General features: G+C 59.0%; 1 protein-coding gene across 1 annotated transcript; it reads right to left on the bottom strand.

Annotated features, from left to right (window-relative positions):
* Positions 1-5,391: 5,391 nt before the first annotated feature.
* On the bottom strand, positions 5,392-27,284 carry EPHA2 (EPH receptor A2). The gene is made up of 15 exons (XM_081088124.1): positions 26,615-27,284; positions 18,114-18,269; positions 17,677-18,009; positions 17,046-17,161; positions 16,464-16,617; positions 15,903-16,002; positions 15,372-15,427; positions 15,014-15,139; positions 14,721-14,906; positions 14,496-14,557; positions 14,184-14,393; positions 13,805-13,954; positions 12,557-12,750; positions 11,807-11,962; positions 5,392-6,621 (listed from the first exon to the last, which is right to left on the bottom strand). Exons 1-15 carry the CDS (start codon positions 27,273-27,275, stop codon positions 6,516-6,518), a joined length of 2,766 nt encoding a protein of 921 aa, XP_080944250.1. The 5' UTR covers positions 27,276-27,284; the 3' UTR covers positions 5,392-6,515.
* Between the last annotated feature and the right edge of the window lie 576 nt (positions 27,285-27,860).

The following is a 27,860-nucleotide window of genomic DNA, read 5'->3' as shown; positions in this document are numbered from 1 at the left end:
CTGAAAGGCAGGGGGAAGCGGGCGGGCTGTGCCCAGGGTGCGGAGGCTGTGGTGGCACACAAGACCCTCGGTGCCCAGCTCATTCACTCTGAAGCCCGTCCGTGTGGAGGGGGGCTCTGGAGCTAGGTGCCAGGTTCAAATCCTGCCTCTGCCACTCCAGCTTCGGGGCTTTGGGGCAAGCCCTTCCCTTCTCTAGGCCTTCTGGTCGGGTGACCAAATAGAATGTCATCCCAATTGGGACATGGAGTGAAAGGGGGCATTCCTACTAAGTACACAGAACAAGGGACCTAAACCAGGGACTGAGCCAATGGGGTACATAGACAGTCCCCCCACCCAAGGGATGGACAATAACCATGCCCGTCCATAGAGTTCTTTATTATTATTATTTATTGTTATTGATTTCAGAGAGGAAGGGAGAGGGAGAGATAGAAACATCCATGATGAGAGTCACTGATCAGCTGCCTCCTGCATGCCCCCTACCAGAGATCTGGCCCGCAACCCAGGCAAGTGCCCTTGACCGGAATCGAACCTGGGACCCTTCAGTCCACAGGCCAATGCTCTATCCACTGAGCCAAACTGGTTAGGGCCATAGAGTTCTCGAAGAAAGTTCTAGGGAGAAGAGGACTGGGGCTGCTCAGGGGAGTGAGAGGGACAGACGGACACACCTCTGCTCCAGCCCTGAGGGTCCGGGTGCTGGAAAGGGGCATGGGGCGTGGGGCTGATTTTCCCAAACCGGTGGCAGCAGCGGTGGTTCTGGGGGTTCTTGGAGGGGAGGAGGTTTGAGCTGGGCCTGGGTGTGGAGTTTGGGGCAGTGGTCAGGGTAGCTGTATCCCCGGGATGTTGGGGGTGTAACTGCTCATGCCCAGATGCTGAGATTGGTCTGCCTGGCCCCTGAGGCCTGCTCCTGGGGGGACCCCTCCCCCCAGCAGGAGACCTGGCTGCCTAGCTATGCCAGACCAATGTGGAAACTGCATCTGTCTGTCCAGGCTGCCGAGGCTGCTGGGGAATGTGATGAGGCTGCTGAAATGGGGTCCAGGCCCAGAGGGAGAGGGGCCCCCACCCCTGATAGGGTGGGGTGTGCCACAGTTTCCCAGAAACCCGGTCTGGTTCTGCCGGCAGAGACTGGCTGACAAGGTTTGCCTGGAAACCAGACCCCGAGGGGCTGGAGTGGGGCCTGCTGCCTGGGGAGAGGGCGTCAGGAGTGGGGAGCAGGCGCATCTGTGTGGGGGCAGGAGTCCCTCATGCTGCCAGGATGGACTTCCTCGAGCCTCCATGTTACAAAGGGATACACCGAGAGCCAGAGACACCGAGGGTCCCACAGCAACATCAGCAGGAGGTGCCCAATAAAGCCTGCCCGCCTCCTCCAGCCCAAGGGCCTTCCTGCTGCTCTGCTTCCCAAGAACCCCGAGGACCCCCAAATGCCACAGCAGCAGGCAGAGCTGCTCGGTCACCTCCTAGCCGTGGGATCTTGCTCTGATACCATAACCACACAGCCACAGTGTCCCCATCTGTAAAATGAGGATAAATCCATGTCTTGCAGGGTCATTATGATCCTTCAATAAGACAATGTGAGTGTCAGGCTTGGAACGCTGACTGGCACATAGTAGGTATTCAGAAACACCGGGTCCCTTCTCCCTCACTGTCTGTGCGGTGCCAGCCAGCCAGTGGGAGCCGGGTGTCGGCGTAGCCAGTGCCCCCAACACCACCCAGCGTCTTGGGACACCAAACAATCTGGCTTCATGTGGCCCCCCTGGGCCCTCAGGCTCCCCCATTCATTTGTCTATTGAGGGCCTACTGGGTGTCAGACACTGTTCTGGGGAGAAGGCGATGGAGAGGTGAAGCAGGCACCCGTTCATTCACCCTTTGCTCTAGCAGCACCCGCTGTGTGCCAGGCCTTATCCTCCCACCTGGGCCACAGCTAGAAGTAGGGAGGGGCCTGGAGCTTGCCCACTCCTCCAGGATTTGCTAATTAAATAGGAAATCCAAGGCTGCTGCCCGGTGATACTGTTTTAACTTGCCACCCAGACTGGGAGCAGCGGATAAAGGGGCGACTCCCGACCAGGCACCCTCCTAATTGCTGCCTTCATCTCCTTCGGGGCTTTGTTGGTGCATCAAAGGGCTGCCAAGGCCCCCACAGCTCAGAGCCCAGGGCGGGCTGTGGGCTGCAGGCCCACTTCTCAGCTCAGACGACTGAGGTCAGAGATGAAGGTTCTGCTTGGGGTGGGAACAAGAGCAAGGCTGGTGTCATGGGGCTGCTCCTGACGTGACAGTCAGGGCCAGGGTGGCTTTGGGCTTGTCCTGGTCAAACGGGGGGACTCAGGCCCTATCCCCGGAGGTCTGGAGTATGGGGGGCAGGGACAGGCTCTTCTGGGGACACCTCTCCCCTCCCCTGATGGACTCCTACTTGACCTTGGCCTCAGCTTGGATGGCTCCTCTTCCTACAGGAAGCCCACCTGAACCTTCCAGGCTGAATCGGGTGTCCTCTGGCTCCTATAACACCCTCCCCCTCTTAGCCTGGGTCCCGTGGCCACTGTGGCCCCCTCCCGCCTGAGACCTCCAGGAGGGCAGAGGGAGCCTTTTTAATCTCTGTGGCCCCAGTGCCCACCTGGCGCGGAGCAGACGCCCACTGCGGAAAGGAGTCAAGCAGCAAGCTCGCCTCCATCCTCTCCTCTCCCTCCCCAATCTGGGGGCCTGGGTCGTGGGGCACCGTGGCATCTGGAGACCTCGGGCAGGTTACAGGGCCTTGGTTCCCCCAGAACCAGCGCTTCTCGGACCGCATCTACGGAGGCGCCCCGGATAGAGAGGACAGCATGCCCTGTCTTGGCCGCGGAGAGCGGCAGGTGGGAAACCATTTTGTTAGGGCCTCTGCGGCCGGGGGCTCCTGGCCCTGCCGTGCGCGAGCTGGGTGGCTCCGCCAAGCTACTTAACCTCTGGGTGCCCCCGTGTTCAAGTCTGTAAAATGCTAAGAATGGTGCCCGCCTGGAGGGCTGTTGGGAGGATTAAGTGAGTAAACTCGGTAAGCACTCAGAGCGGAGGGTGGCGCCCAGGAAGGCCTGTGTGTTTGCTGATGCCCGGTCTTCAGTTCAAGCAACACATCCCTGCTGCTCCGGGTTTGTTTGCTGGGTTTTTTTCATGTTAAACTTGGTTACTATACTGTGGCTAGGTTTCTCCAATGTGGGAAACACACACACACACACTCACACACACACACACACACACACACACTTTGTAACCCGTTCTGCACTTCCTTTCTTCGGAAGGGTATCGCTAGGTCCAGCCCTCACTCGAAGCAGTGGGAAATTCACCTGCTGCAGGGGGCACCCCCGTGGGTTATTTGGAATTACTGTGAAAGGAGGACTTGTCTGGTCTCCCCCTTTATTTATTTCCTCAATCACTATGTATAGCAGCATGGACGTGTGGCACTTTCTTTCCTACGTTGGGTTATAATCTAATTCCATGTCATCTGTTGTTCAATCTGGTCTCGGTTTGGCCATGTGGGATCGCCTCCAGGTTGCCTCCTGTGTCTGACATCCCCCCCAACGGCTTATTTTTTGAGCGTTTCCTTCCTCTCCAGAACTGCAAGATGCTCTAGACTCCTTTTCTCTTTCCCCTGCCTCGGCGGGAGGATCAGTCATTTCTCTAAGGAGCCGTGGTTCCTTGTATGGAGAGTGGCGTTTAGGAACCAAGATCTGCTGCCTGGGCGTCACTGCTTCTAGGGAACAGAGCTAGGTTCGTTCGAATATTTTTTTTTAACATAAGTTTCCCCTCTTGGCAATTGTGGGGTCTGTTGGAAGCTCCAGGCAGCTGCCCAGCCTGTGAGTACAGACCCCGTCTACAGTTCACAGGCCTGAGCAATCTCCCGTGCCCTAGGCGGGCCTTGTGGCTACCGGGGCTCTGAGGGGGGAGCACATGCGGTCGCCTTCCCCCTGCTGAGCCCCTGCCTGTGTCCACTCCTGCTCACCAGCGGGGCCACTGGGTGGCTGAGTTGCCTTGGCAATGGGTCTCCGGCCTGGCCTTGCAGCCCAGGCTTGCTCCCTGCTGAAATGACAGCTCTGTCAGCAGTGGTGGCAGCAGCCACAGCCCAGTAACAGAGCCACGTTCTCACACGGGCAGGCCCGGCAATTTAGGTCCCAGGAAGGCCTGACTCAGCCCCATGCCCAGCGCACCCCTGTGGCCCAGCGCTAACGGGAGGAAGGCCTGGTGAGCTGGTCCCTGCACTCCCTCACCTTCCCCAACCCCAGCCCTGCCCGACACTGCACAACTCATTGATGCTCAGTGGGCCAGGACCAAGAGCTGGCTCCCCACGGAGGCAGCCCCCCTGCAGTGGCCGGGTGGCCGGCCTGGAGACCCCAAGGCAAGCTGAGGGAGGGCCCAGAATGTCTCCTCTGTCTCCCCACAGGCTAGGAGTCAGGCCTCTACCAGTGACTTCTGTCTGGGGCGCAGTAATGGTGCCTCACCCTGTTTAAAATCTTCCGTGGCTCCCCATTGGCCTCAGCTTAAAAGTCCCGCTCCTAGATCTGCCTTACAAGGAAGGCCCTGGAGATCCCTTCGCCTCCCACGTCTACTCTAATAATAACAGAGTGTTCGTGCTTCCCCTTGCTCAATCACATGGTTTCACACAGCCATCATTTACTTTGCCTGCGTCGCCCTCTTCACTGGTTAATTCCTCATTGTCCCTGAGGTCTCAGCTCTGGGCCACCTCCTCCAGCAAGCCTTCCTCCTGTGCCCCAGGTCAACTCTGCTCACCGGGTCGTGTCCCTGGTCACCTGTGGGCCACAACTTCCTAAGGTGTGAACAACCTCTGGCATTCAGGGCAGCAACCTGGTGTAGTAGAGAGGGCTCAGGATTTGAAATCGGGTCTCCGGCTTCCCTCAAAGCCTCTGCTCCTTCCCGCTGTGTGATTAAAGCGAGTCACTGCACGTCTCTGAGCCTTCGTCTCCTCTTCTGTGAGAAAAGCCTCTAATTGGGATTTCCGGCCCTGCTTTCAATTTTGGCTGCTGTCTCCAACTTGCTGGGTGGCCTTGGGCGAGCCCTGTCACTGGACCCAGCCTCACTTTTCCTCTTCTGTAAAATGGGGCTACCCATAAAACTCCAAGTGCTGAGGCTCCAACAAGCCAACGCTTGTGAAAATCCTTTGTAAACCTCAGAGCCCAACATGGACAGTTGAAGAATGTATTTCAACAGCTCCGTGGAGATGTGTAGGAGGGGGCCCATGGCTGTTCTCCCGTCTCCCAGCCCCCCACAAGCCCGCAGATCAAAGGTGACAGAGGCCTGGTTGGCATGGAGGCTGGGCTTGGCTGGGCCTGCTCCCTGGCTCCCTGCCCACCTCCCACCCGCCCCCACTCCCAGGGTTACATGACATGTGTGCCTTGCGAAAGAAGCTGTTTAAATACTCAGCGTGGGGGCGACCCTTCACCCCCCCACTTCCAACACAGAAGGCCTCTCTACCCCCCTGCCCCTCCAAAACTCAAAAACCAAGGTCAGTTTGATCCATCTGCAACTTTATTCCAGAGCAGAAATAAGTCATTTCCTAACAATAAATATAAAAAAATAATAATAAATTAAGGTTCAAAAAAAACAAAAAACAACTCCCCACAAAACAGAATCGTTAACACTGACGGAGTCATGAATGTTGTCTAAGGAGGCGAGAGATGGATGGACCAGCCCCCCGCCTGGGAATGTCTGACACACCGTCCTCGGCCCCAAGCCCTAGCCGGGCCCCCTGTCACACACACATTCTCTCCACAAAGTACAAAATATATATTTTAAAAAACCTCAACACAACCGAGCATCCTGTGAGGGCCCTGGGGAAGCAAGGGTTTGGCCCCTGGGGGCTGAGGACAGGGCCTGCGGAAGGCACCGTGGTCCGCCAACTGCGGCTCTCGAGCCACATGCGGCTCTTTGGCCCCTTGAGTGTGGATCTTCCACAGAAAACCACGTACAGTGCGATTGAAACTTCGTGGCCCACGCACAGAAGTCGGTATTTTGTGAAAGAGCCACACTCACGGGGCCAAAGAGCCGCATGTGGCTCGCGAGCCGCAGTTTGCCGACCGCTGCACTAGAAGATGGGGAACAACTCTGGGCCTCTCCCAGCTGAGCGTGCTGTCTGTCCTCTGCTCGTGAGTGGGTGGGGCGTGAGGTACCCTGTTCCCGCGGCCACTCGCCTCCCGAGACGGCGAGAGGGAGGCCGGTGTGGAAATGCCCCGCGTGTATGTCCCACGGCCTTGGCGGGCGCCTGCCCAGGAGCTGGGACCACGGCGGTGCCTGCTAAGTGCTTGGCTGCTGTCCTTTGCGGGCGAAGCACCCCGGCCCGATCCCTGAGCACCTCCGCAGTTCAGCTCAGGCCAAGCTGTCCGCTAGACACCCGCCCGGCCCCCAGCAGAGGCCGCAGGGTGGCATCCGTAAGAAACAACTGGAAATAAATAAGGTCCCTGGCGCCAGGCGCAGAGCTGGCAGGGAGGCCACGGTTTCTTCAAGTATTCTTGGCCGAGGGGGGCGCGAGGCCCCGTCGGAGCTCAGATGGGGATCCCCACCGTGTTCACTTGCTCCTTGAGTCCCAGCAGGCTGTAGGCGATGCGCTTCTGGTGGCCGGGCAGCCGCACCCCAATCTTCTTGATGTCACTGCGGGTGGGAGGGAGAGAGGGTGGGTCAGGGGCTGGGAGAGGTGGGCAGCTGTGGGAGGGGGGCTGAGGCGGGGAGAGAAGAGGGGGCCTTGGGGACCTGGTGGGGCAGAGGCCTGACGGAAGGATCGACATCCTGAAAGCATGCTGACTTCGACAAAAATAAAAAAATGACAGAAAAGCCAACTCTGTTTTTTTTCTTTAAGTCAAATCTGCAGGATTATCTGTGAAGTACTAGTGGGTGCTCTTGTCACGCTCATCTGGTAGATTGGAAAACAGGCTCAGAGAGGGAAAGTGACTTGCCCAAAGTCACACAGCTGGGAGGTGGAAGAGCTGGGAACCAAACCAGCTGGGACACTGCATTCCCTCCCCCACCTCGGGTCTGTCCCGAGTGTCCCCAGCTAAGGCCTCCTGCCCAGGCAGCGCTGATGCCGTCCCCAGGGGCAGGGACGCTCTAAGGTCTCTTCCCAGCCCCCACCCCCTTTTACCCCACTCCCTCCAAGTCCTCCCTGCTGCCAACTGACCACGGAAATACTTGCTGAGGGACCACCAAGGGTTATCGCCCTGCTGGTCTCTAATCGGAGGGGCTTACGGGTCACCTGAGGCAGGTGTTTCCCCTTTAGGACCCTCAATTTCCCACCGGTAAAATGAAATAATAGTGTCCAGCTTGGGGTGGGAGACCCCGAAACCGGTGGCGGCATGGGTACCAGATAGAAAGGTGTGCCCATCGTCCCCCTCCCCCACAGCCCTTCCCATGCGGCCTCCATCCCCTTGTAAAACCACTTCTGCTCCGAGCCCGCCCTGGAGCAGGACGGTTCTTGCTCACTCTGGGAGTTTTCTCCTCCGCCGTCCTCACCCACCAGCCCAAACCCATGAAAACACCCAGGTTTTTATGGGCCGTCTCCTGGCTGTAACTGGAGCTAATTATATGGTGCAAGTTCCTATTTGCAATTCCGGAGACGTGACTTTCCCACTGGCGCTGGGAACCCTCAGAGGAGTGCTGAGCAGGGAGTGCAGACCCAGGTGGGTGGAGAGGGTGGCTCAGGGACTGGCGGCTCCCACTGCAGCAGGAAGGCCAGGAGTCAGACATCTGGGAGAACTTCCTACCCTTTTACCCTACTGTGCACCAGGCGTGTCATATGCATGGTACCCATGCAGTCCCCACAGTGGGGAACCCAAAACCGAGACTCACAGACGAAACCGAATTGGAACAAGGCCTCCTGCCAGGAAGTGGCCAATGTGGGACTTGCGCGCAGGTGTGACAGCGGAGCCCAAGCTGGGGGCCCTGCAGCTGGCTGGCAACAGGAGACACCCCAGGACCCGTCTCCTCTCTCCACATCTCCATGCCTTCCTCCGGTCAGTCTGTCCTCCCCTGGCTCCCGTTTCTAATCTAAACAGTTGAAGGGTTTTACAAACAAGAGCTGTTTTCCCCACCCCTGCAGGTTTCACAGTGTGGCTCCCGGAGAAACATCTGCACCGCCAGGGAAAGAGGGAGGGGCCTGGGCCCACCTCCAGACCCCCTGGGGGCCTTGCAGCTCTGCCGTGGGGCCGGGAGCCTGCATTTCGCCAGCCCTCAGAGTCCCTGGTGCATGGTTTAAAAACCAGGGGGTTGCTTTTTGTCCGACATCTCATCGAGGCAGCAGTGGTAGCCATTGCTCCCGCCCAAGACGGTAAGAAGCAGAAAGGTTCCAGAAAGTCGGCCAAGACAGACAGAGACCGGAGAACAAATCTGGGGCAAGGCCAAAAAGAAGACGTGGGCCAAGGGCAAAGCGCAGGACAAGCCCAACAACCTGGTCTTGTCTGACAAAGCAACTGTGACAAACTTAGCAGGGAAGCTCCCAACTACCAGCTGTGCCCCAGCTGCTGTCTCTGAGACGGAGACCCCACTCCTTGGCCAGGGCAGCCTGCGGGGGTCCTTAGTACAGGCCTCACTAAACTAGCCCCAAGCACAGAGCTCAAGTAAAGTGCCCAGCATCTCCAGGAGAGGGGGTGCCCCAGCTGCTGGGGAAGATGCAGGAACAGCAGGTCCCACCAGCTAGGCATTTTGAAAAATAAAACTTATTAAATTTTAAAAAAAAGAACCAGTGAGGCACGGGAGCTGTAGGAGGGCAATGGCTGGGCCCATCCCCGCATCCCGATGCCCTCCTGAGGCCTAGGATCGGCCTGGTACACAGTAGGTCCTTAAGGAAGGAGTGTCTGATGAACGGATGAATGGATGGATGGATGGATGGATGGATGGATGAATACTTTAGTGGATGCTGATTCACTGCCCAAGCTGCCTTGGGCCTGTCTCCCGCATTGGTGTGTGGTCCATGGGACAGGGTGGGAGCTGAGGTTGCTTCCGAGGCCCGTCTAGGAGGCAAAAGCCCTGGGCTGGGAGGCAGGAGGCCCAATTCCAGTCCAGGACTCCACCCAAGCCCTGGGCCGTCCTGTCCTGTCCTGTCTTAGGCCCTCAGCTTCTTTACATGTAAATGGGAGGCTCTGATGAGATGCTTCTGAGCCCCCTGCCCCAGCCCCATTCTCTTTCAACACAATGCCCCCAAGCCTCCCTCCCCTGCCTCCTTCCCTAAGTAGAGACACACCAGCTTCTGTTTCCCCCCTCGGGGATCCAGGGCAGTCACCCCCATCACCGGGAGGAGGACACACAAGGCTGAGGCCACCTTCTTCCTGAGTGCTCGCAATGCCAGCCCTGGCCCTGGACAATTCAAAGGCCACACCTCCCCAGGAAACACCTGGACTCAAGGAGCGGGGAATGAGAAATGGCCTCACACCCTGATCAGTCATTCACGCAGCAGACATCCCATCGGCGCCAGGCCGAGGCTGGGGGCACGCGGAGACCGTAAGACCCTCACAGGATGCTGTGTGCAGCAGCCTCAGACACTGGGCAGGGCCTTTTGTGAGGATGAACACTTTTCTGGGGTGCAAATCCACCACCTCATTAGCTCCTCAAGGCCATTGAGAGCCACTGGTCAAGCTGGAAACTCAGTGGCTCCCAGATAACGCGCTGAGTGCTCAAGCTGAGGGGAGGCGGTCACCATGGGACCACGGAAACGTGCAGCCAGCCCCTTGGGACAGACAGGCCCAGGAAGCAGGGAGGCCAAAGGACCGGGGACGACCTTGAGGCCTAAATCCAGCCCCCATGGAGAAAGAGCGGAATTCTCCCGAGACCAGCTCAGCGCCTCCCACCGGGATCCACGCATGTGCAGACAGCCTTCAGGTTGAGAAAGTGCTTGCGATCCCCATCTGTCTCGTTTATTTGAAGGAAAGAAGGAGGCAGTGGTGCTGTGAGTCACGCAGACCCCAGCTCTCAGCACCAACGGGTTGGTGGGAGGGGGAAGGAGCGTGGAATGACTTCCTGCCTTTATCCAGGCCTTTTCAAAACACAGCACACACGCACACACACAGAGCCTCCGTCCATCCAAGATAGCCGTGTCCCGGCTCGTGGGAAAGGAATTGGCCGAGGAGCACCCCGGGCTATTTCGGGAAGCCTTTGAGAGCATGTTTCCTGTAAGCACTTCTCTTGCCCTTGGCCCTGCTCGCCCAGAAGAGAAGCTGTGCTGTCCTCTGTCCTTGGGGGGGAGCCTCTGGAGGGGTAAAGGGGGCTGTTCCAGGTTCCCAGGGAAAAGGCGGACACCCGGAACCCGGCATCTGCCCACGGCTGGGGCGGAAAGCAAAGGACTAGAGGACTGAGCCCTACTGTGCGCCAGGCGTGTCATATGCATGGTCCCCACGCAGTCCCCACAGTGGGGAACCCAAAACCGAGGCTCACAGACGAAACCCAATTGGAACAAGGCCTCCTGCCAGGAAGTGGCCAATGTGGGACCTGAGCCCAGGTGTGACGGCGGAGCCCAAGCTGGGGGCCCTGCAGCTGGCTGGCAACAGGAGACACCCCGAGACCCGTCTCCTCTCCCCACATCTCCATGCCTTCCTCCGGTCAGTCTGTCCTCCCCTGGCTCCCATCCGCAGCCGTCCCCTGGGATGGGCCATGGCCTGGTCTGAGAGGCCTTGATTAGCAGTTTGGAAGCCCAGCTGAGCGGCTTCCAGAGGCCCTGGAGAATGTTCATGCACAGGCCCAAATCCCAGAACCTCTGTGACCCAGAACCGTGAGAGGCTGGGGTCATCCCCTCCATGTGGTTCCCAAAACCTCCCAGCCCCAGCGCCCATTCCTGCCGTGACCTTGAACCCTGTACGAGTGGGGCTGTTGGGGGACATCACACTATTTTTAGAAGCACAAAAGGCTAAGAGGATAGTGTCTTCTCCCTCCCGGGGTGGGAGGAGGTATCTCTGCCAAGGCCCTGCCGGGAAAGGTCCCTGATGCTGGAGCTGGGAGGAGAGATGAGCTCCCATAGGACAGCCTGACAAAGGGCAGAAGCAGGGCCGGGCAAGGGGAACGGGCACTCTGCCAGGCTGGACCACAGGCTGACAGTCACCATGAGGGGAGAGGTGCCTGGGAGGGGCTGGCCCTTTCTCCTGGGCATCAGCCAGGCTGTCCCAGGGCTCTGCCCACTTCTTCTTGGCATCCTGGAGAGGAAGGCTGCCCCTAACTGGCTGTGACCCCAGGCAAGTGTTGTAACTTCTGGGCCTCAGTTTCCCTATTTGTAAAACGGGGAAGTGATAATAGCATCTATTCCAAAGGCAAACGGAACTCAGTCAGCGATGGCGATGAAGGGAAGCCATTGTTTTCCCAGAGTCCCGGCTATCAACTGTGTGACCTGAAGTAAGCCCGCAATCTCGGAGCCTCAGTTTCTCCACTAATGACCTCCATGGTCCCTGAGCTCCGGACCTGGACTGACCAGGGCTGGCATCCTAACTCTGCCCCTAGCGGCTGCAGGACCCTGGACAGGTCACTGCACGTCTCTGCACCCACTTCTCACCTGTCCAGTGAGAGCACTGACGGGCCCCACCTGCCGAGTTAGCACGAGGACTGATTCCAGGTGCTCGTGAACAGAGCCGGCCCACAGGCTCCCTCGAGAAACGCTACTGCGAATGTGACTAGTACTCTCCCACTCCGGACAAAAGGCGCCGGAAGAAGGGGGAGCCAAGCAGCACTGCTGGCTGCCGGCCTGGCTCTGCCCTTCCTCCCCAAGCAGAGGGCGAGAGGAGAGAGGAGGGTGGGGAGGAGAGAGGAAGGGTGGTGGAACCAGGGGCAGGAGGCGGCGGGCGGCACGGGCAGAGCCCAAACTCACTCGTTGGTCATCTGTACCACCTTCTCGATGGCCGTGTAGCCGGCTGCCAGGAAGTGCTCTGTGTACTGCTGCATCTTGATGGACTCGAGCCACTCGGACACCGTGCGGAAGGGCACCCCCTCGGAGCCGCTGGTGCTGGGCAGCCGGATGGACACTCTGCAACATGAACGCCCACCCTCGGGTCAGGGTTGCACACCCAGCCCGCCCTAGGCCCCCAGCCTGTGGCTCCCTAACCTGGGCAATTCACCCAGCTGCCCCGGGCCTCAGTTCCCTCACCCGGGCAAAGGGAAAGCCAAGTCAGGTGGGTTCAGGGAGGCAGCCTGGCATGCTGGGAACACTCAGTGTTTGAAGTTTACTGCTGCCCCCTCTGCTTCTACTGACAAGGGCACCACCAATAACCACAAAATAGCGAAACCTTAACAGAGAGACTCAGGTTCCTAGCGTCACAGTCCCAGCCTGGCCATGTGCCCGCACGTAAGGTACTTAATTGCCCTCCCCAGTTCCTCATCTACAAAAGGGGGAGGATTATAGGACCCACCTGTAGGTTGTTTAAATGAGTTAAAACACGTAAGGGCTGAGAGCAGTGCCCGGCACACTTGCCACATGTGCTGGTGGCTTTCATTAGTGTTACCCACGCCGGCCCCTGTTTAGTCTAAGTAAAGCCCGTGCGGGACTCCGAGCCCCTCGCCCACTAGCCCTGACCGGCCACTGTGCTGGGGGCTGCCGCGGTTGGAGGGCATGGGGACTCACCGGGGGTCAAAGTCAGCCAGGGTCTTGAGGGAGTCGGGAGCGCGGATGAGCTTGTCCAGGATGCTGACGATGTCGGCGAACTTGGGGCGGCGGGCGCGCTCCTGCTGCCAGCACTGCATCATGAGCTGGTAGATGGCGGAGGGGCACTCCATGGGCGTGGGCAGCCGGAAGCCGTCGTTGATGGCTTTCATCACCTGGTGGGGAAAGGGAGGTAGGTGGGCAGGGTGCCTTCACAGCCCTCAACCCACGCAGGTCCTGGGGAGCACCAGTACATGGAGGTGGGCAGAGGAGGAATGAACGGGGAGTCCCAGAAACAGGATGGGTCTCCTGTCCTGAGCCGAGAGGACAAACAGCAAGTGTCGAGGGGGCTGTCTCTGTACTTCCATGGAGGAAGGGACTCTGACCCTGATCCCTCACAGGCCCCAGGCAGCAGCCATGCTGTGAGCCTGCAGCCAGCCTCCCTCCAGTCTCTGGGCGAAGACTTCTATACAAGCTGCCCCCTTCGCCTAGGCAAGCATGTCAAACTCGTGGCATGCGGCCCACCAGCCGCAAATTTGACATGGTTGGCCTAGACTGCAGTGGTCGGCAGACTCAGTCAACAGAGCCAAATATCAACAGGACAGCGATTGACATTTCTTTTGAGAGCCAAATTTTTTAAACTTAAACTATATAGGTAGGTACATTGTTATTAACTTAACTAGGGTACTCCTAAGGCTTAGGAAGAGCCACACTCAAGGGGCCAAAGAGCCGCATGTGGCTCTCGAGCCGCAGTTTGCCGACCAGGGGTCTAGAGCACTCTTCGCCTCCTGGTGTTCGCCTGGCTACTTTACTGTCTTTTGTCTCAGCAGAGATGTGACCTCCTCTGAGAAGCCTTCCAGACCCTCAGGCTGGGTGAGGCATCAGGCATGTGCACACACACCCATGCGCACACACGCACACATGCATCCACAGGTGCACACACACACATGAATGTACGTGCAGACACATACCCACAAACATGCACACACACCACTAACTGGTTTCCTTTTCTTTCCACTGATGTAGTAAGAGTCTGGATCTAAAACCCAGCACAAGGCCTGGCACATAGTAGGCCCTCAATAAACCTAAATGAACAAACCCACGAATGGTCTGTACCAGGTGAAGATTGGCACCCAAGACTCTTCTCTGCCCAGCCTTGGGGCTCAGGAATGAGTAGAGTTTAAGTTCAGGTCCAGGGCAAGCCAGGCTGGGTAGGATGAGGGGGCCTACCTCGTGGTTTGACAGCTCCCAGTAGGGCCGCTCGCCATACGTCATCACTTCCCACATGACGATGCCGTAACTCCACACGTCGCTGGCCGAGGTGAACTTGCGGTAGGAGATGGCCTCCGGGGCTGTCCAGCGGATGGGGATCTTGCCACCCTGCAGGGGACCCAGGCCCAGTCACCACAGTCCTCACTGATCAGCCTCAGGACTATTGCAGCCAGACCAGATGCTGCAGTCAGGGCCCCTCTCCTCCGTGCTCCCTACAGTTGCTCTTGCCTCCTGAGGCCCGTGGCCCAGGTGGGCAGGTACGAGGACCTCAACGAAGGCAAAGGCTGCTGCACCCTCCAGCCATGGACCCCGCTGGCGACAGCCCCCTGGCACTCACACTGGTGGTGTAGGTGGCCTCGGGGTCGTCCTCCAGCACGCGGGACAAGCCGAAGTCCGACACCTTGCAGACCAGGTTGCTGTTGACGAGGATGTTGCGGGCGGCCAGGTCGCGGTGGACGTAGTTCATGTTGGCCAGGTACTTCATGCCGGCCGCGATGCCCCGCAGCATGCCCACCAGCTGCAGCACGCAAAACTCGCCATCCTTCTCCTGCCAGAGCACAGGCCTCAGCCACCAGCCGGCCCGGAGCCCAGGAGGGCACCCCCAAGCCTGCCGCCCAGGGTCCCGGCCCACCCCAGTTCACATACGTACCCGAAGGAACTTGTCCAGGGCCCCGTTCTCCATGTATTCAGTGATGATCATCATGGGCTTGTCTGCAGGGGGTGGGCACAGGTGTAAGGGGATGGCACAGATGGGGGGTACAGCTATGGATGGGGCCCCTGTATGATAGCCCTAGTGGACAGCCCCTCTCCACCGCCTGTAGGTCAGGTCCCCCAAGGGCCCCCCCAACCCCCCACCACTGGTGACAAGCCTCACATTTGGAGACGACGCCCTCCAGGCGGATGATGTTGTGGTGGCTGAACTGGCCCATGATGCTGGCCTCGCTGAGGAAGTCCACCCGCTGCTTCTCGGTGTAGCCGGCTTTCAGCGTCTTGATGGCCACAGGTACCTCCTTCTTCCCCGACGCCTTCAGCGTCCCCTTGTACACCTCCCCAAACTCTCCTGCAGGCAGGCAAGGGCGGGGGTGAGGGGGGGGGAACATCCCCAGTCAGCCGGGACCGGGCACTCCCAGCCCGTACCAGGCCCCTCCGCAGGCACGCCAACCTCACCTGCTCCGATGACCTTCTGACGTGTGACACAGGATGGGTGGATCTCGGTGGTGAACTTGAGCACGGCCTGGTTGGGGTCCTCGTACGTGTGGGGGTCTACATATGTCTTCAAGGGCTTCAGTTGTTCTGGAAGGGGGAGGAGGGGCTGGTCACAGACAGGCCAGGGAGGGTCCCCGGGAAGGGTTGCTCTCAAGGAGGGAGCGGAAGCTACAGGATCAGGGGCCAGGAGACCGGGACCAGGCCATGGGACATGGAGCTTCTGGCTCAGCCCCTCAGAGGAGTGCCCGGGCTGCGGGCTGAGACGGGGCCGGGGGCCTGTGGGGACAGGGGGAGGGGCACGGAGGGGGCGGCATCTCACCTGACTTGGAGAAGTAAACATCCTCCGAGGACTGGCGGGCCCGCTGGCTCTTCCTCCTGAGAACCCACCGGAACCAAGCACAGGGGTCAGGGGCTGCTCTGGCCGGAGCCTCCTGACCCCGCTGCGGCCCCGAGCGGGGACTGAGTGTGCTCAGCGCCCTGCTCTGCGGGCAGAGGGCGGAGGGCGGGCTGGGGCGGGGCAGACAGGAAGCGACAAGTGGGCTCACTCCCTGGGATCTGCGCCCTGTCACAGCCCAAAGGAGGGCTTTCCTCATTAGCGCTCCCTGGCGCTTCCTGCCTGGGAGTCCGGAGGAAGTGTGGACACACCGTTAACAACAAGGGCAGAGACGATGACCGCCCAGAGATGGCCTGGGCAGAGACGTGTCCCAGGCCCCACGGCGCGCCAGGCGCTGTGCTGAGCACTTTGCAGCTCACTGCATCTTCACACCCCCAGGGGCCGGGGGAGATCACTATCAGCCCATTTTCCAGACAGGAAACCGAGGTTCCCACCCCTCTGCGTCCCACCACGAACCTGCGATGGAGCAGGAAGCCGATTCCTGCCAGCACCAGGAGTAGGACAATGACCACGGCCACTCCGCCAATCACCGCCACGTTGGCAGACGCTTCCATGGCTGTTGGGGAGACCAACTGATGACAAGGAAGCCCCCCCGCCAACTCCACACCCCCTGTTGCACCCACGTTAGGGACTCGAAACACATGCTGGGTATTTTTACGTGTGATGGTCATAATGCTCTTTAGTCCCATTTCACAGGTGGGCAATCAGAGGCCGGCCCCCGGGAATGCAGCCGGCACTCCCAGGTGTGGGACTCTTCCTGCGATGCAGGATTTGACCTGGGTCTGCCAACGCCAGAGCTCAGATCCTCCCTTCTGCTCTGAACGAATGTTGCTGGGTCCCCTCCCCCAGCTCCCAATTCAGGCCCCTCCCCAAGCCATCAACCCACACGGCTGTCCTAGAAGCAGGCTGACCAGAAGGGTGGATTTCTGAGTTTGTTGGCCCTTTCCTCCTCTCAGGATGTCCTAGCTGCTCCAGTTCAGGGCCCTGGCCTGGCTCACGCCCCGGTCCCCGACTCACACAGCGTCTGGAACTCATGCACCTTGCTGCCGGCCCCCTGGCCCTCCTGTGTCAGCGCCTGCACTTGGACCAGGTAGGTGGTGTCCGGAGTCAGGTCGTCCAGGGTCACAGAGAAGTCCTCGGTGCGGCGCACGTTGTAGCTGTTCGAGTCCCCCTGGGGGTGGCCAGCGGGCGCAGAGGCAGATGGTGAGGGCAGGCAGGGCCATCAGCTCAGCCCACAGAGACCACCCCTGCTTAGCTCACTTACGCGGCAAACTCAACGCTCTCCTTCCGGAGGGGGAAACTGAGGCTCAGAGAGGTCAAGTGGCTGGCTCAAGGTCACAGCCAGCAAATGCATGACCCGGACTCCAACCCAGGTCTGCTCGATCCCCAAGACCTGGATTTCCCCCCAACTATCTCGTCTGGGAGTTCCAGAACACTGTGTCTCCTCTCCCCCAAATCTCTGCTGCGCTGGCCTGGGACAGGTGACTCAGGAAGAGCCCAGACCTCAGTTTCCCCATCTGCAGAATGGGGCTTCTTCAGACGGCTGTGTCGTGGTGGCTATCTATGACACCCCCCCCCCCCGACCCCCTGCAAAGTTACCTTCTTGCGGTAGGTGACCTCGTACTTCCACACGCGGCTCTGCTGTGGCACAGGGATGCTCCAGGACACGCTCAGCGAGGTGGTGCCCCGGCTCTCCAGCTTCACCTTGGGGGGCTCTGGGCAGAACAGCGGGTGGGGGAGGGGTGTGATGAGCCACCCAGGGGTGGGGTGCAAGTGTCCCCAGACCTGGATCCATCCACAGCCCAAGCTCTTTAAACCCCCACCTGGGATTCTTAACTTCCAGCTCTAGAGCACAGAGCCCCAGACCCCGGCCCCACACAGCTAGCTCCTCAGAAGAGCCCTGAGAGCAGCTGTGAGTGCGTAAATAATAAAAACAAAGTCACAGCCACCTCCTGCTATAGCCTTTCTATGGACCGGGCACTGTTCTAAGGGCTTCATCTAGAAGAATTTATTAAACCCTCTCCATAGCCCTGTTACCCGTTTTACAGGTGAGGAAACCGAGGCTCAGAAAGGTTGGGTAACTTGGCCACAGTCACAGAGCTGGGGAGTGACTCCAGAGACTGTGCTTTTAACTACTGGCCGCTGCTCTCTCTCTGAACACAGCTGAGCCCTGGGTGGCGGGCCTCTGGAAGCCCCACCCGGGCGACAGCCGCCACCACCAGGCCCTCACCGGTCTGGTTGATGCTGACGCTGGCGGTGCGGAAGCTGCGGCTGGCCACCAGGTCCGAGACGCCGTTGCGGGCCTCCACGGCGAAGGTGTAGTTCATGTGGGGCTCCAGGTCGCTGACTATCAGGCTGGTGCGGGTCAGCTTGTTCGGGAGCTCCGAGTAGCGCACGCTGGCCTCGCAAGGTCTGCACTCGCCTGACTCGGGCAGGCACTGTTCGCAGGTGACCCTGTAGGTGATGTCTTCGCGGCCCCCATTGTCCAGGGGCGCCGTCCAGCGCAGCTCCACTTTGGCACCCATGCCCACGGCCGTGAGGTAGCTTGGGGGAGAGGGCGGGCCTGCACAGAGGGCAGAGGGCAGAGCTCGAACCCAGGTAGCCCTGGACATGGCGACCACCAGACCCTGGCCACCTGTCAACCTCCCTGACCCGCTGCACACTCACCTGTGCAGGGCATCGACGGCGAGTCCTGCGGGGCCCGGAAGTAGCCTTCCTCACACTCACAGAACGTGGCCCCCTCGGAGGACGGCAGGGTGTGTGCGGGGCACTCCAAACAGGCACTCTCGGACGCCTCCGATTTGAAGAATCCAGACGAGCAGGCTGGTGGGCACAGGGACAGACATGGGTCAGTTCAACCGGTTCCCACGGCAACGGCTTTTCCACTCCCTGGCCATGGGACCCCGGGCAAGTCGCTCAGCCGCCACGGGCCTGTTTTCTCATTGTAAAATGTCTTGTGACGTGAAAAGGCATGGCAAGCACCTACCTCACACTGGACACTCAGGAAATACCTCATCTGCGTGCCCCAAGCCTGTGCCTCACTCCCCACTGCCTCTTGCAAGAAGCGCCATGCCCCTGAGCTTGGCATTCAAGGCCCCCGTCTCACCCTTCGGCTTCCTTAGCACCCTCTCTCACACCTGCTCAGCACTGGACAGAGCATGCTGTACCTCCTTTCATCTGTGCCAACCAGCCTGACGGGTCCCCACCTGGACGTCGGGCTGCCCAGGGCAATAACTGCGTCTTCTTCACTGTTTGTTTTGATGACTCTCACCACCACCTCAACTGGTCGGCCAGGCACACCAGCTCAGGATGCCACCCCTGCAGGTGCTCCCCCCACGCCCAGATCCGACCGTCTTTCCGTTCTAGGGCTGGCCGACCAGAAAGCAGGAAAGGCCAGGCCCCCAGCATTTTCTCTGGGTCTGTTTCCAGGCCCGAGTCATTTCCGCCGCTCACAAAGGCAGCCAGGAAGCAGTTCTTCCTCCCCGATTGGTAGGTCCTGTCCTGGCAAGGCCGGCGAGGGGCTCAGGCACCTGACTGCAAGGCCTTTTTTCTCACACTGGCCCATCCTGCCCCTGCCCCAAGCCCCTTCCCGGCCCCACAGGCAGGAAGCTGCCCAGACACAAGGCCCACTGTGAGGGGCGACCCAGGGCTTGGAGTGGACAGAGTGGAGAGGGGTCACCCTAGGGACACCTTCCAGAGCCCTACGATTACCGATACCCTCCTTCGGCTTAATCTGTGGATCCAACACTCGCTGACCCTGGGCGGGCATGGGCCCGAGGTGTGACTCAGGGAGCAGGAGCGTGTGACCGTGTCTGCCATAAAGGAGTGGGCAAAGGGCTAAGGGGCTGGAAGCAACCTTGGCCAGAGTTCCGAGGAATCATGGAGGAGATATTTCAGCTGGGGTTTAAAGGCTGAGTAGGAGCTCGGTAGGGCAGAAATATGGGGAGGAGAGTTAGGGGTGAGAAACAGCAAGACTAACAGAAAGCATGAGTGGTTTGTGGGCACAAATGGTGGGGGGCACCAGGCAATAAAGGCTGGGAGGTCTGCAGGAACCAGAATGAGAAAGGCCTGTACTGCCAGGCCCAGGAGCTGGGGCCTTATCCTAAGGCAATGAGACCATTGAAGGTTTGATGCAGAGAACAGCGGCACAGTCAGATCTACACGGTCAAGAGAAGCCTGGGACAAAGTCTCCCTCCTGTCCTGTCCCCTATGTGAGCAGAGGTGGGATGGGGACGGCAGTCAGGGGACAGGACTCAAAGAACACCCAGTTCCTTACAGTCCTGGACAATGACATCCTGCTAAGGACTCTTCTTACAGGGGGGCCCTGGGGACCGTCCGTCCCAGCAGCCTCTCTCACCCCCTCCGCTGGCCCTGCCCCGTCAGAACCTCAGCACGCCTGTAGTAAAGGGGACTTGTCCAGGACAGAGGGGCCCTGGAGCCCCAATAACGAACACTGACCACTGGTTAAACCACGACCGGGTGCAGCTCCTGGTCCAAGCGCCTGGCATTCATTTAGTCCTCACGATCAGCCCGTTAAACCTGGGCACTGCGACCACTCACGCCGCTTTGGAGGCGGGGACATGGCTGTGCAGAGAGGCCAGACAGCTTGTCCACGTTCAGCAAGCTCTCGAGACACAAGAACAGGACCTAAACCCAGGGCTGCTGGACTTTGAGCCCCTCTCCCTTCCCACCAGCATCTCAAGGCGGAGCAAAGAGGGATCCATGTTCTGGAACAAGCCCGAAGCAGAGATGCCTGCTTCAACAGCCAGACAATCCCAAGACTGACGTCAGAGCAGCTGGGAAAGGGAGTAGGGGTGGGTGTCCTAACATAGGTCTTGTCACACTGGGCACATTTATGTCCTAGGGCAGTGGTCAGCAAACTGTGGCTCTTTGGCCCCTTGAGTGTGGCTCTTCCACAAAATAACGACTTCTGCACATGGGCCACGAAGTTTCAATCGCACTGTACATGCGTGCCCGCACGTGGTATTTTGTGGAAGAGCCACACTCAAGGGGCCAAAGAGCCGCATGTGGCTCGCGAGCCGCAGTTTGCCCACCACTGTCCTATGGGAAGAAAAGGGTGGACTCAAACCCAGGGTGGGGTGGCCAAAGCCTCCTTCAAGTGTCCCAATGTATTTAAGAAACTCCTGGATATTATGCATTCGTCCTCATATCTCATAGAAGACAAAATAGCTCTCTCCTCTCCCAAACCTTCGGGTAAAAATGAGACTCCAGAAAGCTGGGTCATGTTTATCCTGGGATTTCAGTTCCCCCAGACGCTCGGACTTGTCTGCCAGGGGTCTACCCCCTGGGTGAGCGGTGCTGCAGGAGGCCTCGGCCCCGCAGGGTGCGGGGCTCAAGGGCCCCTAGAATCTCAATTGCATCCTTCCCGTCCAGGCTCTCAGGCTGCGGAGGGGACCGTGAGCCTCCATGAGCGCGGGTTTGGCTCTGCTTAAGGCTTTTGAGCCACCTGCAAACCCCCCACCATGCCCCCACCCCACAACCACGCGGCTGCGCCCCAGCCCCCCAGCCCTATGCCAAGGGGAGGAAGTGGGGGAAGAGTCGGGTTCCATTCTCTGGCCCCAGAGCCTGGGGGTGGCCCGCCTGCTGCCGGCAGGAAAGAGGGAATTTGGAGAGATTTCCGCTGCGGATGTGCCAGATAACACAGTGGAGAGGCAGCATCAACAGGGCATGTGCTTGCCTGACGAGAATGTGCTGCCCCCTCCTCCAGCCACAGAACTGCAAGGGGCTCTCCCGGGGGCCGTGCCAGAGCGTGCCCGCGCGCGGGGGCCTCCGAGTTCATGGGTAGGACACCAGCAGGCTCCTGTGTCTTCCTCTCTTTGCCTGACGGGATTTCCTGGCATTCTGGGCAGGCAAGCGGGGACAGGGGCCACACACTGGGTGTTCACACACACTCAGACACAGTCACACACCAAAATACTCCCTGTCCCGCAGCCAGCCAGCAAATTCTTCTGCATCCTTCCATAGCCCAGCTTGGCTGTTACAGAGCTCCTCTCCACAGCCCTTCCAAACTGCCCAATTTCTGGCTCCCTTCTTGCCCCATTAGGGCATCTGTTACTCAGTTTCACATTTACCAAGTAGAAATTGAGCACTCCCTACCCTGGCACAGTGCTGGGTGCTGGGATACGACGGCGAGATAGAGAAACACCATTTCTGCTCCAGGGGAATTCACTGGCTGTAATGCTCCATCCGAAATTATTTCCGCACACATTAGGAGCCGCTATGAGACTGGCAGCTCCTGGAGAGCAGGAAGGGAGTCCAATTTATCTGTGTCTGATGGCCCAGCAGAGGAGCTGGCACACAGTAGGTGCTTAGCTACTATTTGTGGGCTGGATGGATAGATGACTGAATGAATGAATGAATGAATGAATGAATGAATGAATGAGTAAATGGCAAAACCTACCATGTGCACATTAAACACAGGCTCTAGGACCAAGAAGTGAGCAGTCCAGGGAGAGACCCTGTGGGGATGGCATGCCAGGGCATCCACCTGCCTACCTGCCTGGCATGCACCTGGCATTGGCACACCTGTGGAGATCTTCTCTGGCCCCACTCACCTGGCAGGCCTGTATCACTGAGCAGGGGAACTGGGGCACGGTGGCTGCACCCTGGGCTGTACCCCAGTTTTTCCAGTTCACGGTACCCGCCCCTCAGGTGGCAGCGTGGGGTGACTCAGGGACAGACACCCTCTGGCATGACGCAAATCCAGCCCCTGGCAGAGCTCCTCTCCTCAGGCCCAACCGCCTCTCAGGCCAGTGGTGGGGCGGTCACAGGGTCAGGAGGTCACAGTAGCAATTCACCTGGGGCCAGTCATCTCCTCAAGCCGTGCCCAGCTGGTGTGCAGCACCTCAGCCCAAGAATGCAGCGTGTGGACTTTGTCTCCTGCCCTCACAGGCAGCCAGTGGCAACTCATAGTTACTGACCCAGCAAATGAGGGACATTGATAGCTCCGGGCCCGGGGGCTTCTCGCTCCCTGGCAGGCCCTGTGGTGCCCACAGAAGCCGGTGTCTCCATGGCCCCAATTGCTGCCGCAAGGTGATTGCTGCCAGCACCCTGACGCTTTCACGCACGCGCTTTCACGCACAAGCTCTGGGGAAGTATCGTGGGGGCATTCCTCCACAAGCCATGATAAGCGATGGCCCCCCCCTCCCCCCGCCTCCCCGCTTCCTGCTCTCTCCCTACCACCAGGCTTTTATCTTCTGTTTGCTTTCCCTCGCCTCCTTCCTTCCTTCCTTCCCTTCGTTCTGGGGACCCACTCACCTCCGGTGAGGGAGGGAGGGGCCTCCCCAAGGAGCTGCCAGCACCTGAATTTGCCCCAGTGTGAGCTGAGGGTGGGGCAGTCAGGGTATGGGGGGAGAAGGGCCCAAGGGCAGCTCCACAGAACTGAGGCGCGGTAGCACCCAGAGCCCCCAGCCACGTCCTGACAAAGCAGGGCTCCTGCCAAGGCCCAGGGGCACCTGCCTGAGACCCACCTCAACCAGAGAGCCTCTCTTGCCCAGGGGGTGCCTCCCTTCAGCTATGGACCCTGGACTAGGCTGGGGCCCCTCGGGATGCCAGTGCTAGGACCCTGCTCCTTGGCACATGGTGAGGTCCCATAGGTCAACGGTCTGGCAGAGCAGCCCAGGTTCTGGACGGAGCCACAGCACAAAGTCACAGGCCCAGAGGGGACTCACCAAGGTCACCCAGCTACAGATGGAAGGACACATGCCAGGGCCAGCTGGGGACAACGTACTGCCCTCCTCGTTACAGGCCCCAGCTCTTTAGGCCACTGTTTCCATTCTCTGAGCTTCAGTGTCCTCCTCTGTAAAATGGGAATAAAATCCTCAGCCCCTCTGGGTTGTTTGTGAAGATGGGAAGAAAACCTTGCTTCTGAAATGCTTAGCATGGTGTCTGGAATGGGGTGTCCCTCTGAACCGGGAATAGAGAAACTAAGGTAGAGAGGGGACATTCCCGAGGTCCTGAGCCCCTTCAGGGAGCAGGAGTCACCAAGGAGGGAATTCCCAAACGCCCACCTCCAGCTCTGGCCTCCCAGCTGCTGGGCTGAGCCTCTGGCCCAAGCCGCCGGCCACCTGCTCACCTGGCCAGCAGTCCCATGGCCGAGGCGCCAGCCGGGGGGCCCGCCAGCTCAGCGGCCGATGCCAGCACAGGAAGCGGAGCCGAAAGGGAGACAAAGCCGCCCCAGGGGAGACGACGGTCAGCCTGTCAGCCTGAGTGACTCCACTGTCCTCCGGCGGGGCCGGGGGGGGGGGGGGTGCCGGAGTGAAGCTGGCTCATTCCTGACATAGCTCACGAGAGTTCTCCGGGCAGCGTGCCCACCTGTCCAACACAGCACCTGGGAGTGCCTCCCTTCCGCTGTCCGCTTAACTCTTTCCTGAGCTCGGAGCTTCCTGGGGAAAGAACCCTGAGAAACAAACTTTGGGAATAACCTGGACCAGGTGCTGGGTGGCCTCGGGGTACCCACGCCCCTTTTCTGGGCACAGTTTGTCATCAATACAAGCCCCAATGAGAGAATCCAGGTCGCCAGGTTCTCCCATTAGGAACAGGGGGGGCAGACCTGGCGCCTCCCTCAACTTCTCCCTCAACGTGTACAGCAAACACCCCCCTGATCACCCCTGCTCCTGCACGAGGACCTGCCATCCTGGGGTTGCCCTGAGAGCTGGTCCCAAGGCCAAGAGCTGAGTCAGGGATTCCAAAGGAACTGGTCATTTCCCGCCCCATTTCCTGACCCATCCTCGAGCCTGGATGCCGCTGCGCCGCCTGCATTCAAATCCTGGTGCAGCCACAGCTCAGCTGTGTGACTCTAGGCAGGTCTCTGGGCCTCAAATCCCTGTCTGCTAAACGGAACGGCAGAGCCCGGCTGGTGCGGCTCAGTGGTTGAGCGTCGACCTATGAACCAGGAGGTCACGGTTCAATTCCCAGTCAGGATACATGCCCTAGGTTGCAGGCTTGGTCGCCAGTGTAGGGGGCGTGCAGGAGGCAGCCAGTCAATGACTCTCTCTCATCATTGATGTTTCTCTCTCTCCCCCCACCCTCCCTTCCTCTCTGAAATCAATAAAAATGTATATTTTTTTAAAAAAAGGAATGGCAGAAAGGTGGTGCGAACTCCGCACGAGCGCCCGGATAAGTGCCTGCCTAGCTGTGTGCCTGCCCTTGGGGAGCTCTTGTCTATGAAAGTTGCTGTTATGCTCTCCATCGGCATCATGGTCAGGGGCTGCTGGGAAAAGCCTGGAGGGACACAGGGAAGCCAGGCTGGAGGCTCGCAGCCACACAGAGGCCCCTGAGCACTGAAGGGAATTTTGGTAGAAGGATCCCGAGGAGAGGAAAACAGGCAACAGGTGGCTGGCCGTGGAGAGGGTCCCACCGGCAGAGTCAAAAGCTTCGCTCTCAGAAACCAGTCCTCCCTACCCGGGGCTTGCTAGCTCTTCACAAACAAAGCCTGCCAGAATCCTGACCCCCCACCTCCGGGGGAGGGAAGGCTGCCCTGCTTGCTGGAGAACCGTGCCCCCCCCCCGCCCCCCGCCCCCCAGTCCTAACCGTCCACTTATCTCTACAGGGCCTGAATCACCAGCCTGTGGAAAGTTTTCAGCTGCCCCTCACCCCCACCCCCGCATTCTTGTGTGAGGATGTCATGTGGGAGGAGTCTGCTCAACCCACTGGGCTGCCTCGGCCCCCCCTCCCACCCCCTCATCATTGTCTGAAACTGGGAGTGTGCACTTGAGGTCACCTAAATCAGGGGCCGCCTCACGCAGCAAAGGGGAGCTGCGAGGACAGCGGGGTGGTAAGAACGGCCGGAACAGAGACTGCACCCCAGGCTTATGGCCTGAAAGGCTCTTAGGGAACTTCCCATTCAGGGTTTTGCAGACTGTGTTAGGCAAGGTTCTGAGGGTTCGTTTTAGGAGGCAAGTGGGGCCTATCAGAAAGGGCTTCAGGCTCCTCCAACACTTCCACCCACTTCCCAGGTTGTAGGATCCACGGCTAAAAACCAAGTATAAAGTCAGCTGTAACACTTGAGCTTCGCATTTTATTGACACCTAAGGCCAGAGATGAATAGAGATGTACCTAAGGTCACCCAGTGGGTATGTGCAACTGCACAGACTCAATCCCCAATTTCTCAACACCCCGCTTATCTTAGCAAAGAAGCTCCCAGAGAACGGGGATGAGCTGGCCTTCCAAAGGTCGGCCTGCATTCCACAAATGCCCTGCCCCACAGCCGTTTCCAGAAAAAAAAAATCACCCAATGAAAAAAGTCCATGTTGCTGCACCGATTTCCGCTGTCACAGGCCCTGGCCGTGCCAAGCCGCAGCCTCCCAACGTGAGCTCACCCATGCCCAGAGAGGGTCTGATTTAACTGGCCTCCTCTCTGGTTTGATTTGTCGTCAGAAGAGGCCCCTAGGAGAGAATCTGGGTCTATGGCCCGTGGAGGGTCAGGTGAGGAGAGGGGCCGGAAAGATCCTCTATCTTCCTTCCACCTTTTCCCCAACACAGGCATTTTTCAAAAGCTCCCAGATAATTTTCCTGGGAAGCCAGGGGATGTGAATCCAGGGTCCAATTCACTTACCTCCACCTACAGAAAAGGAGCTCAAGACCCAGAGAGGTTAAGTGACTTGCCTAAGGTCACACAGTGAGTTAACAGAGATGGAACTAGTTCCTGGGACTGGACCAGATGTCCACAGTGCTGGTATACATGCGGTAGATACCCAAGCTATTCTTGTGGGATGAATCAAAAATAACAATCGCACTTAAAAGCACTTATGTGTCAGACACTGACCTAATCAGTTTATGAGCATTAAGTCATTTAATTATCATAACAACTCTACAAGATGGGCACTACGTTCACCTCCACTTTACCGATGAGAAAACCCAGGCACAGAGAGGTTAAGGAACCGGCTTAAAGTCACAGAGCTAAGTATAGAGCTGGGATTTGCAGCCAGGCATTCTTGCTTGTAACCTCGATACTAGACTCCATTCATTCATTTCACAATTCATTCGTTCTCAATGAAATAAAAAACCTGAAGTCTAGGGAGACTTTGCGGTCTCCACTAAGAGAACCACGTCAGCACAGGGATGACCTTACCAAGATCGCACAGTCCTGGGAACACAGGCTCCACCCCAGAACCCCTACCCCAGGCCACCCCTGCACCATTACTCACCCTGGCAGGCATCCTCCGCCTTCTCGTAGCCCTCCTGGCACAGGCACTGACCGATGGGCACCAGCCACTCGCCGTCGACGGCACAGTGCATGCGGGGCTCTTCGCCCCCAGGGGGAACCACAGCATGGTCCACGCAAGTGCCCGCCACGGTGGCCAGGGAGGGCGCGTCCGAGCCGGCGATGGTCTCGGGGAAGCGGGCCAGGCCCTGCAGCAGCTCGGGGCACTTCTTGTAGTAGACGCGGACGGAGAGCAGTGCCACGCAGGCACCGATGTCCTGGAAGGCCAGGTAGAAGCCCTTGTGGGTGAGCGGCCCCACGGAGCGCTCCTCCACGTTCAGCTTCACGTGGCGGGCCTGGAAGTCGCTGCTGACGGTGATCTCGTCGGGCGCGATGGTATCGATCTTCTTGAACTGGCGCTTCTGGAAGTTGGTGCCGTAGTCCACATCCGACTCGGCGTAGTAGAGGTTGAAGGTCTCCTTGCAGGAGCTGGCGCCCCCCGGGAAGCTGTTGCAGTCGCGCACGGTGAACTTGAGCTCGATGAAGATGCGCTCGGCCTCGCCGCGGTACACCCAGTTGGTGCGCAGCCAGTTATCCTGGTCGCCGGCCACCACGTTGCACACGGAGTACATGTAGATGGGCGCGTCGTCCATGATGTTCTGCATCAGGTCCCACTGTGGGGGCCAGCAAGTTAGTGTGGGTACGCCCTCGGGGGGGAGGGGGGGGTACTGAGGCCCAGAGGCAATGCCCAGGTGGCAGCCCTGGGCACCAGGAAGACACCTTTCAGTTCTTGCTATCCTCATTCTACAGGGAAACTGAGGCCCAGAGAGGAGCTTCGTGTCACCCCCACGCACTAGAAGTACCCAGTGAGCCGGGAGCTGTCCCTGTTGTTTCTGATCCCAATGTCAGGGGGCTGAACCTCTATATTAGACTGTGGTCTGGGGCGGGGAGGAGGAGGACTCCATGTGACCGCAGGTGGAGCACTGAAGCTCTCCAGGCCTCCACGTCTACATCTGCAGACTGGGGACAACATCTAGCCCACAGCACTGCTGTCAGGATAAATGACAGAATGTCTACAAACTGCTGAGCACACTGCCTGGCAGGGTAAGATGAAAGAGCTGTCATACAACAGCTGGTGTCATCAGCATTATCACCACCATCATCATCATCATCATTATTCCCTGTGTGCGCATGTGAGTGGCAGGGGAAGAGGCTGGGTCAGAAACAATGGGTGATCTCCCATCATTTAG

The sequence above is a fragment of the Myotis nattereri genome (genome assembly GCF_964212035.1).
Source record: "Myotis nattereri genome assembly, chromosome: 3".
NCBI classification, from domain to species: domain Eukaryota; kingdom Metazoa; phylum Chordata; class Mammalia; order Chiroptera; family Vespertilionidae; genus Myotis; species Myotis nattereri.
The sequence above is the reverse complement of the archived record's forward strand: the minus strand, read 5'-3'. Positions and strand labels throughout refer to the sequence as shown.